At 41.9% G+C, this 18,018-nt stretch overlaps 1 protein-coding gene across 3 annotated transcripts; it reads right to left on the bottom strand.

Moving 5' to 3' along the window:
- Positions 1-1,923: 1,923 nt before the first annotated feature.
- LOC8053497 (D-amino-acid oxidase) lies at positions 1,924-16,834 on the bottom strand. Of its 3 annotated transcripts, XM_040206545.1 has the most exons (11): positions 16,655-16,790; positions 15,691-15,773; positions 12,842-13,062; positions 9,189-9,300; positions 7,938-8,020; positions 6,989-7,054; positions 6,507-6,561; positions 5,690-5,791; positions 4,513-4,574; positions 2,916-3,033; positions 1,924-2,097 (listed from the first exon to the last, which is right to left on the bottom strand). In XM_040206545.1, the coding sequence occupies exons 3-11, from the start codon at positions 13,030-13,032 to the stop codon at positions 1,939-1,941; spliced, it is 948 nt and encodes a 315-aa protein (XP_040062479.1). In that variant the 5' UTR covers positions 13,033-13,062; positions 15,691-15,773; positions 16,655-16,790; the 3' UTR covers positions 1,924-1,938. The 3 variants fall into 3 exon arrangements, with proteins under 3 accessions (XP_040062479.1, XP_040062478.1, XP_040062480.1); XM_040206544.1 differs by lacking the exon at positions 15,691-15,773 and having other exon boundaries at positions 16,655-16,834; XM_040206546.1 differs by lacking the exon at positions 15,691-15,773 and having other exon boundaries at positions 12,842-13,077.
- Between the last annotated feature and the right edge of the window lie 1,184 nt (positions 16,835-18,018).

The raw sequence follows: 18,018 nt of genomic DNA, 5'->3' as shown, positions 1-18,018 counted from the left end.
GAGTACCCCATGTTTAATACGCATATTTTTTTAATCGGCCTCTCAGTAATCACATACAGTGCATTCTTAAGATGCATGAAAACGGTTTTGAAATTACGCGAAATAGAATTTTACTTATAAAAATTACTTGCTTTGTTAGTTAAATACTACATATGCTAATTTAACGTAAAATTAGCCGTGAAGTATACGCATAAATACTGCCATCAACATAGTCGAGACAACTGACCACATATATAGTCATCTGACATAAGGGTTTACGCTTTCTGTAAAATGAATATATAACATATCTTTACGTTGAAACACATTTTTCATCTATTACACCACAGTTATGAGAAGTTCATTTAATGTTGCAGCGGCTTATCAGGCACATCTTGAACACCTCTATAAATTGCACAATCATCCACGTTAAGTTTTATGCTTGGCGATATGCCACATGTTATTACTGCACCCCAGAAAGAGCAAGGGCCCCAAAACCGACTCTGGCGGGACGCCTGGGCGTACGTGGACGGAACCAGAGGCAGCACCGCTCACCAAACACTGTTTTCTATTTAACAAATAAGCCTTCAGCCAATTAAGAACATTCGGTTATATTTCTAAAAATTACAATTTATAGAAAAGAAGAAAACGTGGAACCGAATCAAGCTTTCTTGGAAATCCAAAAAAACATAAATTTGAACTTAAAGCCTTTGTCGTATAAAGGAGTAATTCCCTGAGTAAGCTGGGTACACTGCGTCGCACAAGATAAATTAGCTTTCAAACAAGGTTGGTGTGGTTTAAAATGTTTGTTTACTTCTAGATGCTTAATAATGCTAGAATAAAAATACGCTCAGTGGTTTAACAGCATAGAATTGTGAGGGAAATCGATCTGTATTTAATAACACTGTTTTAACTCCAGATTTTTGTATCGATACTAGGGTAGAAGACTTCAATTCAAGATGTAGTTCATTATCCTATAAAACAATTTTGAACAAATATGCTAAAAAAGCTTTCAATATACAAGCGCATTTCTTTAAAACATAGCTATAAACTGCGTCTGGACAGATCGCAGCATCCTGTTTAAGACGTAGGAAAAGGGTTAAACACGCCAATTTTTCAGATAACCAACTAGGGCATGGCCAGAGGGATATAAACTCCACTACAAATGGCATCGTAGGTAGTACAAAGCTCTGGGCAGAATTTGGCTATTGTCTGGGAGTTTCGGGCCTTCAAAAGCCCGAATGAACCAATGTAGAGCCAATTCTTACCTTCTTTGGTAAACGTCTGTATATTTTGACCCTAGTTCGCCAAAGAAGTGCAATAGCTAGGCTTCAATCCCTGGTAGTTTGGCTGTCATCTGGCCTCTTTGGGCAAAATCGCCAAGCGAGTACCAGAGTTAGGCTCCTGGCAGTTCGGCTGTCATCTGGCATCTTTGTGCTCAAATATCAAAACAGGTGCCAAAGTTAGGCTTCACTTCCTGATAGTTCTGCTGTCATCTGGCAGCTATGGGCCAAAGTAGCCAACCAAGTGTTCGGCTCTCATTTGGCACTTTTGGGCCAAATCACCAAAATAAGTGCAGAAGTCAGGCTTCATTTTCTGATAGTTCAGCTGCCATCTGACATTTCTGGGCCTAAATCGCCTAACAAGTGCCCGATGGAGTTATGCTTCCTGCATGAAGGTTCGGTGGTCATCTGGCGTTTCCGGTCTCAAATTACTAAGCAAGTGTCAGAGTTACTTTTTACTGTCTGGTAGTACGGTTAAGGCTCTGTGATATTCCTATGCTGAGTGCAGCGAATGCAGCGTGGTGGTAGAGGGCATTTGCATCAAGACAGTCACCTTTAGTTATAGCAGAAAATACAAGTTCCAGTTTTTTTCTCTTCTTCCTCTTCAACTGTAATTCGTTCTGTAAAGTGTCCGGTAAGGCGAAATTCGTTGAACCATTCCCCCTATGCCAGCTCGTGCCTACTTTTGGCCATTCCGCCCTAGGTTTAGCGGTGAAATATGGCGGAGTGAACTTCTTACCGTTTTACTGCCGTCCTGGACAATACGGTTCTCGCGTTCAATCCGCAGCGGGTCCCTTCCCGGTCGAAGTCCAACGAAGTCTCCAATAATATTGGCATGCTGCGATAAGGGCACATTAAGTAACAATTAATTAGGCCCTCAAACCATGCGCCTCCAATCACCTGCGAAAAAGAGCTGCTGGTATCCCAAAAATGCTCTCTAAACGCATGGCATTTATCCTCTTTGACTCAAGGGTATCACGTCATGGCGCCACTTGACGTCACATTATACAAACACTGAATATTGATTGATTAATTGATTGATTGATTGATCATTCGGTTGAATGATCGATAGATTGAATGATTGGTTGATTCATCGATTAAGTGATTGCGATCTACGAAAATTTCCATTTTGTTAACTCCCGTAACTCAAATCAAAAAGCATATTAATGAAATGTTAGGCAAAAACTCGTCATTCAAAAAACGATTTCACCTGGACGGTCTCAGATAATATAAAAAATAAACAAGATGGTTAAAACAATTTATGTATTTTTAGAGCGTGAGGTTAATCAGAGATGTAGCGAATCAGGTTCACGCAGTAGACTAAACATTAAGCCAGTAGAGCAGAAATGTTAACTTGGAGCCTTATACGGTAGTGATAACTACACGAGCGCGAACTGGTTTGATCATCGATCAGATCGAAACAATCAGGATTGCATTGAACCCGGGGATCCCCGAGTTCTACAGCTCGAATTTTCGCTCCACGTCAAAGTAGATATTTAAAAACGAGTGACTGGTAAAGCTATCTTCCGTGTTGCGAGACTTGTAATTAGATAGTTTGTCCCAATTTTCGTTTGGTTGAACCATACATTTAAAATTCGTAAATTGTTTTAAATAGCGCATTTTTCTGCGACTAAAAAACTGAATTCGTCGTTGTACCTTCAAGCTTGGCACCAGTTCGCAGCAACCTTTCCATATCTTCTTTCCGGTTTCAGAGTCAGGGATCAAAGAATATTCCCCAACACCAATTGTGCCTCCCAGCATGACGTCATCTATGCTGCAGATAGAGGACACAAACACTAAGGTACACATCGTCAATAACGTCCATGACCAACATGCCTGTGTACAGTTTTTATTTTACTTTCTTTATCAAGTTTTTATCGATCTGCGGTGTCATGCGGCCACAAGCTTCAAATTGTTGGTAATTTTTATACTTCCCGTTTGCAAAACATAAAAAAAAATCGAAATCAAGGCTACGTCAAACGTTTATGGAGTTTAATATTTGAAGAGAAATGTAAGAAATGTGCTGCATAATGGAGCTTGACAACTTCCTGTCGCCTACACGCCTTGGAATGGTAAATAATGTTATCAGCTTTATGCATATTCTTCATCTGCCCATTTTGTTTAATTTTTTATTGGTATAATGAATGCAGTGGCCGTCAAAATTACCGCATTATTTGTTAAAAGTCTGGCTGATGTATAATCCACGGGAGTGTTATTTCCATTCAGTGAAAGAAATTGTCGGATAATAATTTGAATGACAGTTAATTGTCAGATAAAATGATAAAAATAAAATGGAAATTGCTTGTATCGGCGGAGCTCTCAATCATTCATTCGCGGTCCAAATCTAATTGTTAAAGCATTAGAATATTTAAGGTAATCTGTCTTCACCAATTGACGACAAAAATACATAATCAATTATATAATGTGGCATTTCTTTGAGATGGTGTGTCTTGCAAAAGCTAAGCCATATAAAAAAAGAGGCCTTATCGTTAAATTAAAAAAGTTGACAATCACCTTGAGTTTAACCACCAATATATAGAAAAATGAAAAGCTGATTCGTAAGCTTTTGTAACACGCTCTTTACCATTCTCCAGAGGCCAAAAATGACAATTTGAGACGACATAAAAAAATTATCTTAATTTACCGTGAGGTGATGACTATGTTTTAGGTCTGCAAATGCATATATATTGACAACTTTAGAAATTTATTGATGATATTAAAGTATAGATGGCAATAAACATTCCCCAGATTGAGTGTATCTCACTGAAATTCTACCGCGCAAACGAGATATGTCAGCAATTTACGTTAAAGCTACCGGGTCATAAAATTTGCCAGGAACGTTACGCTTGGATCTTTCATCCTACTTTTCAACAACAATACTCAACATTATAGCATAATCTAAAATATACGGTCAATACGTTTCTAGTATCTTTTAACTTTATTGTTGAGCGTGAGGTTATGTTGTGAGGTCTCGTTAATATGGACACCTCCGCTCCCCCAGAAAACCATCCATAATATTAGTTGTCCATATTAACGAGACAAAAATACATCTATTTATCCAGCTCGTCCCCGAGAATATTATTTATATAACGGAGTATTCCTATTAACGAGACATGACTGTACGCGGTAATTGAATGAAAGATTAATTTCGAGAAAAAAAAGACATTTCCTGACATGTGACTTAATCGAAACCACGCCGATGGTGATTTCCAAAGGACAGAAAAATTCACCAGCGAAAAATTCAATGGCTTACTTTGGGATTACGTGGAAATCCGTCCCTCCAATCACGATATGTTTGATCCAAGGTGCTTGAACCTGTTTAAAGGAATAGTTCAACTTCTTCCCAAAACTGCCACAATAGTGTGATCCACATCATTTAATTGTTTATTAACTTTAACAATTCGCTTCTTTTGCATTTTTTTAGAAATTACGTTTTCTTACTTATTAATCTTAACGTAACACAAAACATAAATTTAATATTTTTTTTGTCGCACCATACAGAACATTTCAGCAGACAAAAACGATATGTATAAACCAACTCAGCCCTTTGACGTCACGCCACTGCGGTGGCGCTGCTGTCGCCAGTGCGCATGCGCAGACGTATCACTTCTCCCTAATTAGGTTTCGGCGCAAGCGCAATGCCCGCACCTGGTATGGGCAAAGCGGGCTTGTTTGTAAACAGTGAGCTGGTGAATAGAATGAATGTTTAAACGGTAAAGAACTTTTGGTGCTTCCGATGAAGACAAAACATTTGGGTAGTGCATTGCTGCTAACTTGGGACATTTTAACAGGCACTACGCCGTAGTGACTTCACAGGCACACGCTGGTGCGATGCTCATTTATATATAAATGGAAAGCACCCTAAATTAAATCCAAGATCTCTGGGATCTGCAGCGCGAGCTTTTGTTCCACCTATACCTTAAGCTACGGTGCCCTGACATAGCTCCCACAGTAAACATTTCAATTCATTAAATCGAAAGAAGGAATGTATCCAGTGATTTAATTTCCTATTTTATCAATCTAGTATTGAGGGAATACTAGTTTGTTTTTTAGTTTACGCTAAAAGTTTCAAATTGAAATTACGAGTTTTTGCTGCTACTAAACAATACACAAGTGATGAGTTCTTTCGCGAGACATACGCTAAGTTTGGAGATGACCTTCTTTGTACGCAACCTTTTCAGAAATATTTGGAGGAAACACAACACTTGAAAATTGTATCAAAAGTAAAAGAAACATGTTGTTCACGTCATCCCTCTGAGAAAATTCAATAAATTCTTGAGGGCAAAAAAATAACAATAGAGTGAAGTTTAGATATAAATAAACTAAGTTTATGTCTAACTGATTCACATTCTCAATTGCCTTATGTAGCTTTTAGTCAACTGAAACCCGGAATTATTAAAATTATTTAGTTTTTTTGCTAAAATACCTACCCTGATTGTTTGTCCGCGAACAGGATGAACCTTCGTGTCTGGACAAATCCTCGAAGCTCCAAGTCCAGTGCAGTTCATGACTACATCATATTCAAGGCCAAGCTGCAGAAATATTTATCATATGGTCTCAACACTACAATTCCGAAAACAAAATTCAATCATCATCATCATCATTTATTTTCCTTGAGGGCCCGTGGGGCATTATAGAAGGGGGTGGCAATAGAACAAAAACAAATAGAACAGTAAACACAATTATAACACTGTAAGCTAGCTAGGTAGGTTAGATAAAGAGATGGTAATGGCTTCAACAAATTTAGTTGTATCATTAATACAAACGATGTTATGAGGTAGTGAATTCCAATCCTCGATGGCCAATGGTAGTGCGGAAGTCTGGTGAGAAACAGTTGATGATCGAATTGGACGTAATTTACATATGTGATCTAGACGCGGGAAAATACGTCGGGGAGGTGATAGCAGTGATTCTTTGAGGTGGCTATTTTGATAGAAAATTCGATGAGTAAGTCAATAAGTTGTTACCAAATCGTCGCGTAGACAATAATAAGCAGTTTGTGTGTGATAGCATTATAATTCAAGCCCCCATATATCGCGAAACCTAATGTGAGAGCAGTTCCATGTCACTATCTCGCTCTGTGGAAAGCGTTAATTGCCTCCTTTAGGATGTGAATTTATGGTAATCCTTATCAATATTTATTGTTATTCACACGTTCCTAGCTATTTGAAATGAAAGCTTGGGATGACGTAATATATGAATCGTTAGCATCTGAAAATAGTCCTTAATATTCCACATTCGACTGACCTCTTCGAGATTCTCCAGTCTTCGTTCAAGGAAGCGGCCTCCCCTCTTCTGGAATCTGCAACACGGAAGCAAATGTGATATAACTCGAAGATTCTTCATTTAACATCAGTCCTAAAGATATAATTCTTGCTTTTAATACAACAACGCAACCATTGTTGAGTGAAAAAACAAAAACATTTTAGCTCACCCCTTTTTTTCTTTTTAACGTATAGTTTTATATACAAGAAATCAGATAATAAAGTTTACAATCAATTTATTCCGGTGTGAAACCTAATGAGATTCATATATTAAGCCGTCGACCTTTACATATGGCATTGTAACGTCTTCCAATTCATTTAATTGTTCTTTTATCTTTCTTTAAAACTACTTGCCTCAATTCCTTGAGCTAAATCAGTTGTTCATTCATATTTTTGGGCGCACAAATCATTAAATTTAAAAAAAAGTCAAGAATTGCACATGAGGTACCGGCGTTTCAAACTCACCTTTGCATTAGATAAGGCAGGAACCTTTTACACTCAATTATCATTGAGATCAGGTAAGAGCCGTACCTATCAAAAAAAAAAAAAAAATACGCGAAATTTTATCGTTCTTCACAAAACAAAGCATTGCAGTTTTGACTCGAGCCTGCACACATCTACTTTGCTGAATTAATTTTCAAGGTAACTTGTCACAACGTATAGTCAGGGGTAATATCGGCTGGCCAAGTTTAGCGCTAGTCAAAAGGACTGCAAAATTCTGGAAAAAGAAGTTGCAGAAAAGCTGTCGCAAGACTTGTCACTCAAGCAGTGAGCTGGGCCATTAAGGTCAATGAATGGTCTTTATCGAAGACGCGGTATGAAGGGCTTGGACTGGACTTGGATCATGTGATCGTATGTTAAATCTGCGACTTCCACTTTGCCGGGGCGTACCATTGTCTCTCGGGCGAAGCTATCTGTACAGGAGCCCCCAATATAGTGAAAATTGTATAATTGGGCATGAGTGCACTAGATGACGCTTTTCTTTTTGCATGTGGTTTAAGCTCACCCGTTACAAAGGGAACAGTCACAGAATCATGTTATCATGGCCTATAGCTTATCTTTGCAATCAACGGAGAAAGCACGGCGAGTGATGAGGCTCGGAGTATGTTGAGACCTAAAAGAACACTCGGCGCTGTGACAGAGAGTATGACGTTCACGTGCTTATGTTATGCTTACTGGAGTCAAATCGCACTATCCCTTTTTAAGGTCAAAATCTGTTTTCAGCCTCGTCGTTTTCAGAACTACCTCCTTAGATCACAGCATTTGACATTCCCAAGTGGTTTGCGGACAAGTACATGCTATGGGTTTTGTAGAGAACGACGAATGGCATTTCGCGTGCTTAGCTAACAACAACACCAGTGCCTCTCATGGGCGATTGAAATGGATGCTGTGGAAATGCTTTTTGAAGGGTTACTTGTATTTGCTCGGAAATGCTTCCAGTTCCTTTTCCGTGAGGTCACGCCACAGCGGAAAAGCGTCAGCATACTTTGGTCTTGGCTGTCAACAAAAGAAAAAAAAAGTGAATATGATGAGTTGCATAAATAAAATCTTTAGGCTACTTCGGAGGTTCGTATATGCACTTTTATGTAATGGTAACAAGCACCTTGGTTGTATTTTCAAGTAGGTACGATCCTTAAGTATCCGGGAAATGTTAAAATCGGAATATAAAACAAACTCTGGCGAATATTCAAGCTGTTATTTTTTTTTCTTTTTTCCTAATTTCACAATTCACTTTTTTCACTTCCTTTTTTTTTGCTGAAGACGCGTTCGTTTCGCTGTATTGTTTATCGTGTGCTCGAATGTTTCTGAAGTGACAAAGCCATAACTCATCCCCCCAAGATGTACACGCAAGTGCAATTTCGGTTATTTTGAGCATTTCTTTTTAAACTGCAAATCGGTGTCTTTTGCTTCTTCAACAGCGCTCGAAAAAACGAAACAGCAGAGTCAAAGTCTTGTAAACTTTTAGAAACAAAATAAAATTTAAAAAAAATTGTTTTTGGTGGTCACATCTGCCGCCACCAGGGAGCGTAATGACATATGCAACCTGGTGGATCACACAAACTTGACTTTCAGGAAAACATCGCTTGTCCTGGATGGACGAATGAGCTCCTGGCGGTAGCTCGAAAAGGTGGCTCAAAGAGGGGGACTTTCACTCGTCTTGCAGAAAATTGGACACGGACCCTTTTCAAAAGTCTATCAAGCAACATTGGCAGTCGCCATTGCTTGGACACAAAGCGCGTGATTGGATCCGAGTCCTTGCCGAACGCTGATGTCACACCCGTATCCAATACGAGCTGAGCCGAGTTCATGCCGAACGTTGACGGAGGCCTCGCCTCGCCTCGTGACAGGCTCAGAGTATGTGAGCAAGGAATGGCGGACAGGCGTTGGCCTGGACTTTTGAAAAGGGTCTATCATCTCCAAGGGGTGTGTATGTAGTTCTGACAAATCTGCATTTTATAGCAAGTATTTTATTTTACGGGTGTTTATGCAACTTGACTGTTAGCCAATACAGCATTACTTTTAACCTGGGATCTTTTCACGCGACCCAGGCAGTAATGGTACACAAATGCAAGCCAGTACGGTGCTATCCCATACAAAAAGAGAAAGAGATCGGGGATTTCAATGTAGCAACTAGTGGGTTTTGAGAACACAGGCCGCAACTCACGTTCCAGCTTTCTTCCAGGTGATAGGCTGGCATCTCGGCCAAACCAAGTCGAGGTGCATCTTCCGAGTGTAGGAGCTGATTGTAAAAGTTGTAGGATTCTATGCACCAGTCTCTGCGTTTGTGAAATTATGAAAGGCTTAGAGAAGCGCTCATCAACCATGACCAGTTCATTTTCAGTCAACGTTTTCTCACCGTTTCGACATTATATGTTTTATCTAGATTAACTATGTTGAGTTTTAAGAGTAAACAACCTAAAGAAATTTGTTCCGCGTTTCTGTACTTGAATATCATTGTTTTTTTCTTTTGTTTTAAATTAATTTATTTATTTCACTTTTTTAAAGACCCAATTAAGGCATGACAGTACGATGATTAATTTGTATAAAATTTGTACCATCGCGTAGAACCAAACGGTGCGTAAATTGTCTTTTCTAGTAATGTTTTGAGTTCGCATACTATTAATTGTGCTGATTTTCAAACTTAACTTATCTAATACGGAATATTCTGATAAATACAGTTAAAATTAAGTTAAATCTAATTCATCCAACAATAATATACTTCAGTATATCTCTAAAGAGGTAGCATAAACCATCATTATATAAAAAAGCTATATGAGGTGATATTTTGTCAAATATAAATACCGTGTCTTTTCTAAGCTTTAACACACCACATACCTATGACATGTCACCATTTGCGTAAAAGATGAGTAAATTTGCTTGTGTCACATGAGTAAGTTAACGCAAGGTCATAAAACAATGTGAGGGCTTATCTTACCGACGTTTCACGCAGACCGCTCATGACATTAACACGGAGTATGTCGTTTTCTATGTTCGCGTGCCTCAGTGCAGATTGCGAGTTTGATACAAAATGAGTCATCTGAAAAGTCAATAACTCAGCGCCCGATGCAGATTGCGATTCATATCTCTACATTATCACGAGATAGCTAACACAAGCCAGCATTTTTGTTTGTTATCGTTCATGACAGCTCTTTAACGACCGATTGTGGCTGATTATGATTTTAGCGTTCGTTGTCTTTTTCAGACTAGCTTCTGATGATTGCTATTGTTGACGTTAGCACGGACCACGTCCTCTATGATTTGTCCCAGATCTAAGGCTTCAAGAATGTTAATTTATCCATCCATCCTCAATGAAACTTCGAGCTATCAAAACTAGCAACAGTAACCCATATGAAACCTGCATTGGTTACAAAACATCCAAGTTATTTTGGAAGGTAGCTACCTTTCTTAAAACCACAGCGGCGAAAATAAGAAGCTACAATGAAATTTTAAATGGATGGATGAATAGAGCCCAACCCTTTTAATCGGGCGGCGGCTAGCCCCACCTAGCCAAAGCCTAAGAAATATGCGGTTAAGTATTCTGACAGCATACTTTTATATTTAGAATTATAGTAGAACATGGTAAGAATTTCCTAATGCTGCTATGCAAAAGCATTTATTTACCGTTCTTCGCAATCGATAGTTACAGCCCCTGTGACGTGGTGCCTCTTTGCAACCTGCTGCGCAAACATTCCGCCCGACAGATCGAAAATAAAATAATTGTTTCCCTTAATTATTTTACCAGTCTTATAACCTGTGCTTTGCGATCTCCGCTTGCCTAACTTCTGCTTTATTCTCATTTTTTTTAAACCAAAGAGTACTAGATCGGCATCACCTTAGGCAACTACAGGGTGAAAGCCTTTATAATGAAGTACTGAGTGTTCAGCCGTGTCGTTTTCCTTCCCAGACACGCCACTTACTATATCTATCGCCTGACATTTTCTGGTATCAAGCAACAAAGAGCTTCGCCCATATGTACGTTCACTGGCACTTTTCTTAGGCTTTTCAGAACCATATCGCCGCTCGCAGGGCCAAGAAAGGAGTGCCCGGCCACGGCATTCTAGAAAATTCGCGTTTATTCTTACTCGGGGCGTAACTTGTATCATTTCGTCTTAGTTTCTTGTTTTCGAAAGTGCCTGTTCATTCTCGCCCAGAGAGCGCGACGCTTGAAGCTTCTTTGCCGAATTTTCGAGATAGTCAAGCTCACTATATAAGCACCTTCGGTGGACCTTGTCGAGTCAGTCTCGCTCCGGCTTACTGTTACGCCGCCAAATCGCCGCCCGCTGTTTCGCTGTTTCCACGCTCCTTCTTTATTTTGTTCGGCACAAGTTTGCTGATAAAACCATTATTTTAGTTCACTGTTCATCCTCTTGTCGTCTTCATCCGTGACATTATGTCGGCATTCAAGAAACGTTTTAATGACCCAAAAATAACTTTTCCCAGCTATAATGCCGCTGTCGCAAACTTAGGCGGGACACAAATGCGGTGTGATGCCTTTGAAACGCCGAGCAGCCCCTTGCTCTACAAGGTTACCGACTTCCGCCGGTACCGTTACATAAGCGCCATCAAAAATGGCGGACAGTTCGTCCGATACCACAAAAAATGCTCGGAAGAGACCTTGAACAAGGACCATTCAAATTGGGACGGATATGTAGGTCGGTTATGGCGGAGAGGCCCCATGCACCTCCTAGGAACACATTTCTATAGAACGTCGTCATGGTGTAAGTAAATATTTTTGTAAGGGTTGTGTGTTAAACTTCGATAGCGAAACAGCTGACCTTCACTGCACGTGCTCTTGTCCCAATGAGGCGCCACACTTGTGCCACTAACTCTGAGAGCGTTGCGTGCTATCCATAAAAGACGCTAATACACAGTCTCCAAACTACGGTGGCACTCCTAACCTAGAGTGCCTCGGGAGCTTTTGGAGTTCCCAAGGCCGCGGTCGCACAGCTAATACCTTATACAAAAACAGTCTGCATGCCACTGCTTGATGTGTGTTTCTTTCTTGCGTGAAGGCCATGTCACATTTCTCATGCAAAATTAACCTCCAGATATCTTAAGGCATACATGTGTACGAAGCGAACATGCTTCAAACATGGTTGAGGCGCGTCCGTAGATCACCACTACCACCATGACTGCAGCGAATAGCATGTTTGTATGATGTACGAGCAGTGTGACTGGAACCATGTGACATGCAATGAAAGGGAATAAACGCGAGCGACAACATGGAAGCCATAACACGAGAATGAGTAAGAGAGCTACGGTCACTGGCAGAAGGAGAGCGGCAAGGGGTGTGTCTTTCGGACGCTCTGCCTACAGCGCGCTCTCCATGCCTCCTCACCTTGTTTTGGCTGCGCGCGCGCGCGCTGGAGGGGCACGGGCATAGCCTCCTATGTACTGACAAAGCAAAGTAAAATGGGAAAGGTGGAGCGGCAGACAATGAATGAGAGGAGAGTCATGTGACTGGAGCCCCGCTGCGGCGAGACGCCGAAACACACTTCTCTCGAGCGAACAAGTGTGTTTCGGGTCCTCGCCGCTGCAAAAGCTGTGCGCTGACGTCCAGGTTCCCGAGAATTGGCTCTTTGATGCTCTCAGCTACCAGACCCTCGGGCTCAAAATCTGCGACAGGCCTCCGTCGTCGAACTGCCAGGCTTTGTGAGTATAGAGGAAGCTATTTCACGAGACGCCGAAGCGTTGTTGAAGGTAGCGAGTTCGCGCTAAAGGCGATACAACTAAGGCTCTCCCCTGTCGGCCTCACCTTTTCAGTGACTATTGCGGTTTATCGACAAAACGAAGTGAATAACGTGTGCTGCAGGTTACCTGAGCTTCTCGTCAGAGACACCGCTGACAGAGTAAGGCTTAAAGAATCCTGCTGCCACGTCTCCGGTGGTGTGCGGCGTAAAGTGTTCCGCGATGACGGTGACACTGACGTGGGCGACGGTCTCCAGTGTCCTGACAGCCGTTGTCATGCCAATGATGCCGGCTCCGACTACAGCCACCTTGATCGTCATCTTGATGATGCCGGTCTCGAAGATTTCCCCCTGAAAAGCGCGTTGCTGCGTTTCCTGCTGGTGAACACGCTGTATGAATTCAAGGACAGGGTGGCAGGCGGCCGGATCTGGTGACCTAACGCGGCTAGGTCACTAGTCTTCTTGTAGCCGAGCATGCGGCAGATAGCGCACAATACATTCTAGCGAAACCTCCCTCTCGCTCAATCTTTCTTCGGTTTTCTCTCTCTCTCTTTCTTTTTCTGCTATTCGTCGACCGTGTCCGGTGGTCAGGTTTTGCGCCCTCGGGGCACGGTCAACCCCGGAGTCTAGACGCATATTAAACGAACCATTTCATAACATGTGGAGCTGGACTGTTTCTTCGACACATTGCTAAAGTTGAAGCTTGGGCGAGTTGGTACATACGTGAGAATTTCTGTCTTGTTCCGGTTTCTCGTCCTTTCCGCTGCTTTAATTCTCAAATAGAAGAGATACCCGCAAATCGGTGACTTTAACGTGATGAGGACCTTCAACGGGCTGGGCGATCCACATCTGGTGACCAGGACGTGATGAGGATCTTCCAGCCCTCGAATGTCCTTATCGGAACCGGGTCACCAAAAAAAAAAGACAAATCCACAATCGTCTAGATACCTTCTTCTTTTATGTGGTGACCTCACACAGCTGGGCCTCTCGGCTGGTGGCCGAGCAGCATGCAGCAGAATGTGCAGATAGCCTGATGCTGAATGGCCCGCGCCGGGTGAGGTCACCACAAGGAGTTTGCTTCTACGCCACGCCGAGGTTTCTAGCGGATGATTCAATTACCTGGATTCTTTGGAGCCTTGGCACATGGGAAATATATTAAATATTCATTATGTTTTATATCCTCTTACGTCAACTTCGACAGGTCGTTGACCCCCCAATACTGGACATTCCAACAGCACAAAACGGCAAATAGGTGGCAGGGTTTCTTCGAGGATGCTAGCGCTATTTCTTCTTCTGGCGTCTTAATAGTTCCGCATTCCACAGGAAAGGGGAGTGTGCAGTCTCATGTGCAGCATCCCCTCTATACTTCGTTGCAACAGAAGGTCTCTAGGAGATGCCCCGCCCTGTAAAACGATCCTATAAAGATTAGGACTGATGTGCCAGTTGTATCCTTCCGGTAAAATATTGCTTATGGGCAGTGGCTAAATTACCAGTGACTTGACAATTTAATTTAGCATATTGCTGAGAGATAGGTATAAGATGATTGGATGGAGAATGAGGGAATTATAGAATGAATAGCGAGTCGACCGTGCCGTGTCCGAGCTCGGGGAGTTTGTGAGCGTTGGCGGGGCCACATCTTCTTTCCCAAAATATATTAAGAGTTTTCAAGCAACTGCTTGAGATTACTCGCCCCTTTTTTTTTTTTTTTTTTTTGGGGGGGGGGGGGGGGGGGGGGGAACAATCTCAGTGTCGCCATCTATTGGTAGCCCCGGCACACTTCCGGTTCACATATATTCCTTAATATTTTTACTCACAATTCTCATCATGAGTGCCAATTTAGTCTCACAGTGCCATGAGTGGCAATTTCAAGAAGATAGCACGTATGTTTGATTTCGCAAATACTGCCAAACCCGCCGTCTATCAGAACCGGAAGTGGTTCGGGGCAGTTACAGACTGGCGCCACCACGTTTCAACTCACGCGAAAAAGAGCGAATAGAAGCGGATGTTTCGCGGTGTGCTGTGACGCCAAAAAAAACAAAAACGGTGCAGGTTTATTAGTTAATAGGAAGTTTTAGAATAACGTACGTAATTTTAGCGCACGCTAGCGCTAAATTTAGCGCTTGCATTAACGCACGCGACGCAAGAGAGTTTTAGAATAGCGTTTCTCCGTCGCGACGCAAAAGCCCAAGCAGCTCACGCTTGCGACGCCACCAAGACACAGTCACAATTTCAATTTCACAGACAAAATGCTCTAACTTTAGAAAAAAAAAAGTTTTTGGTTCAGAGTACTATTTTAGATTTGTTTAAACATGAGAATGCGACCCGAGCGGTTGACCGGTCATGTCTGCTTGCGTCGCCTCGGCAAGAGAGGTCTCGTGTACTGACCTTCGTATATCGTACCTTCGCCGAGAAACGTTCGCGCGTCGCAAGTATCAAGTTGCAGGTGATCGTTGCCAAACAATGTCCTCTCGTATTGAAAATCGCTGTTGCGAGGATGCCGCCGACGTCGCACTCACGACGCCGCCACGCCGCCAAAGCAGCCGCCTACATAATCTAGAGTCACTAAATATAGCTATGCTTATTTAGTGACTCTAACATAATCCTGGAAGCCGACATTTTTTTTTAACTCTGCTCGTCTTGGCTTTAGCCAACTTCTCATCACGAATCCTCCTTGGAGGAGTGCAAAGACTCTTTGCGTACGCACGCTATTCCCGAGAAATAGCGCACGCTAAAATTGTGCACGCAAAGCGCAAAACCTGGTTTGCGTTCGGAGCATGCGCAGTGGCGACGACGCTATTCTTTGCGTGCGCAAAGCTTTAGCGTGCGCTATTCTGAAACCCCCTAATACAGTATTTTCTTCGGGCATTTGAAGGCGGGCTTCTCCTCAAGAAAGGTGCTGCATTTACACCTGGTAGTCTTATTTATCTAAAGAAATACTCAGCTCATTTATGTTGCAAATTAGAAGCGAATAGCACGTACCACAGGGACACGGCTGATCTAGCGGTCGAGGTTTAAGTCCTTTCAGACCGTTTCTATATGTACGTGCCCTAAAACCAAAATGTCTGAAAAGAGAAGAAAAAGAAACTCAACTCCAGAACTGGGTTTGAGACAACACGATAGAATATCTGAGAAATCTTAGCTTAGGCATGCAGCAAATAAAATATAAAAATCGCCTATAAATATTATAATTTCGCGACATGGCTCAAGAACACTCAGCATCACAGGTTCCCACAAGATTTCCAGCATGTTTCGTATTTCTGCATCGACTCTGCTTCCCCTCTTTTCCCCTCCGCAGATAATCATTGATGTAACTGAGTTTATCGCAAATATAGCGGAAGTTTGATATGCAAGAGTCAGCTTCTTACGGTGTCTTAATAAACCGTTACAAAAAATCCTATAAATCTGGTTAAAAAAAAAATCGTGACTACCTACCAAAAATTCATTATGTCATAACCGGGACACTCTATTTTTCAACCACTGTTCAAAAAATTAAATTAGACTTTGGGTTGAACCTAGGTCAAATTAATAGTCTTACAGAAAGCATGAGCCGCTTAAGGCGTTGCTCTCTACTAGCTATTTATATAGCAGTATTTCCTATCAAGTGTCGCCGTGGAAACTTTCAATGGTCATATTAGCGAGAAAAAATCTTTTCTCCCGTTAAAAGCATTGTCAACGCAGCCCACATATTTGTGAAAGGATCATACCATAACCATTTATGTCCAAATCATGTTACCGAAATAATCATGCAGTGACGTTTTCTTTGCTATAACCTTCGTGGCAATTAGATTGATCCTTTGGAATCTTTACGAAGTTTCGCTAAAATAAATGGCATAAGAACAAAAAATCCAAAGAACAAAACACAATAATCAATCGTTTACATGTGATGCAAAGCGACAGATAAAAGACACCCCTTGACGACTAGAGAAGCAAACTTCCCACGTACCGTGGCACTCAGCGTCCGCAGCAGATCGTTGCCTTCCTTCACTGATATACATATGTTGTCGAGTCCGCCTGGGCCCACTTATCGGCCGGCGCAGGGCCGCGGATAAGGAAGAGCAGATACCAGGCGAGCAATAACAGATTTTAGACCGGCGCGAGCATATATGTGCCGAGTAACTTAGGGAGATGTGGAGATGAGAGGGCGCGGGGGCGTAGACCTATACAGCTAGCTGCCTCTCGTTTATTCCTCTCCCTCAGTTTCTTGGCGCATAGGCTATAGTCACTAAATAAAATGCGCCTAGAGTAATGACACTTCATTCTAGAATTGCCTTGTGCACGCCGCCATTTTATTCCGTTGTGAACAGCGGATCGGAATGGGCGTAGTTACGATATGAAAATGCGATCTCCCAATCTCTTGATGCAGCGTCCAGAAAACTCGGGCAAGATCGGTTTGCTCTCTCGCGGACTGTTTTAACATTTCTGAAAGACGGACTTTTTTTTTTTTTTTTTTTTGCGATTTGAGATGAGGCTTTCTACAACTGGTGAGAATGATTTTTTGAGTGACAAGAAGGCTGGAGTATCGTTTCGTGGAAGCTTAGCTAGTTTGGAACCACTAGCTACAGGTGATTCGGGGGTATATTTTCCGTGCCGACCATATAAATCCTTGGCTCTTCCGCTTGCGATCTCCTAAATCCCGCACTAATTTTATTTCTTTATGCGTTAACAAACGTTTTACGACCCTCAGGCCACTTTTTTCTATGAATTTTGTTGTCCCCCATCACAACGCTACTTTGCTTCAACTTAGAAATATGGCTAAATGAACAGAACAATATTATATAAGTAAATACGAGGACCAAGGCATATGGTAGCTGTGTATTGAATAAAAAAGAAAGTAAAAACTAAGATTCAAGCATTTGCCTTAAATTACTGCGCGTCTGCAAAGCTATAAGCTTAATCGCGCTTCAAATACTAACTATACGATATCAAGTTAACATATATATGCAAAAATAGTCCAAAAGCCGGGAGATGTCATGATTAAAATAAGAACAGCGACTTCACATAACAAGAAAAACAACTTCATTAAACGTTTCGCCTCCCATGCGGGAGGCATCATCAGTACATACACAGGAATCAGAGAGCTTCGGTCAACGCAGTCCTATTTATCGGGAAGGTCCAAATAAGCTTCCGGGAGGATATATAGTTTGGACTTCTCTGTCAACCGGGTAGGCCTCTCAATTTTCTAAGATGTCCCCGAAGTTGGAAAAAATTGGTTCAAATTGTAACAGTGCTTTTACCTACACGTTAAGGCCCGCTTCAGACGGGGAAATTTCTCCCAGCAACTTGATGTCGCAACACCAGCAACACGGG

This window comes from Ixodes scapularis, unplaced genomic scaffold (genome assembly GCF_016920785.2).
Source record: "Ixodes scapularis isolate PalLabHiFi unplaced genomic scaffold, ASM1692078v2 PGA_scaffold8__174_contigs__length_109621045, whole genome shotgun sequence".
NCBI lineage: Eukaryota > Metazoa > Arthropoda > Arachnida > Ixodida > Ixodidae > Ixodes > Ixodes scapularis.
Note: the sequence above shows the minus strand (reverse complement) of the source record. Positions and strands in the feature narration are given on the sequence as shown.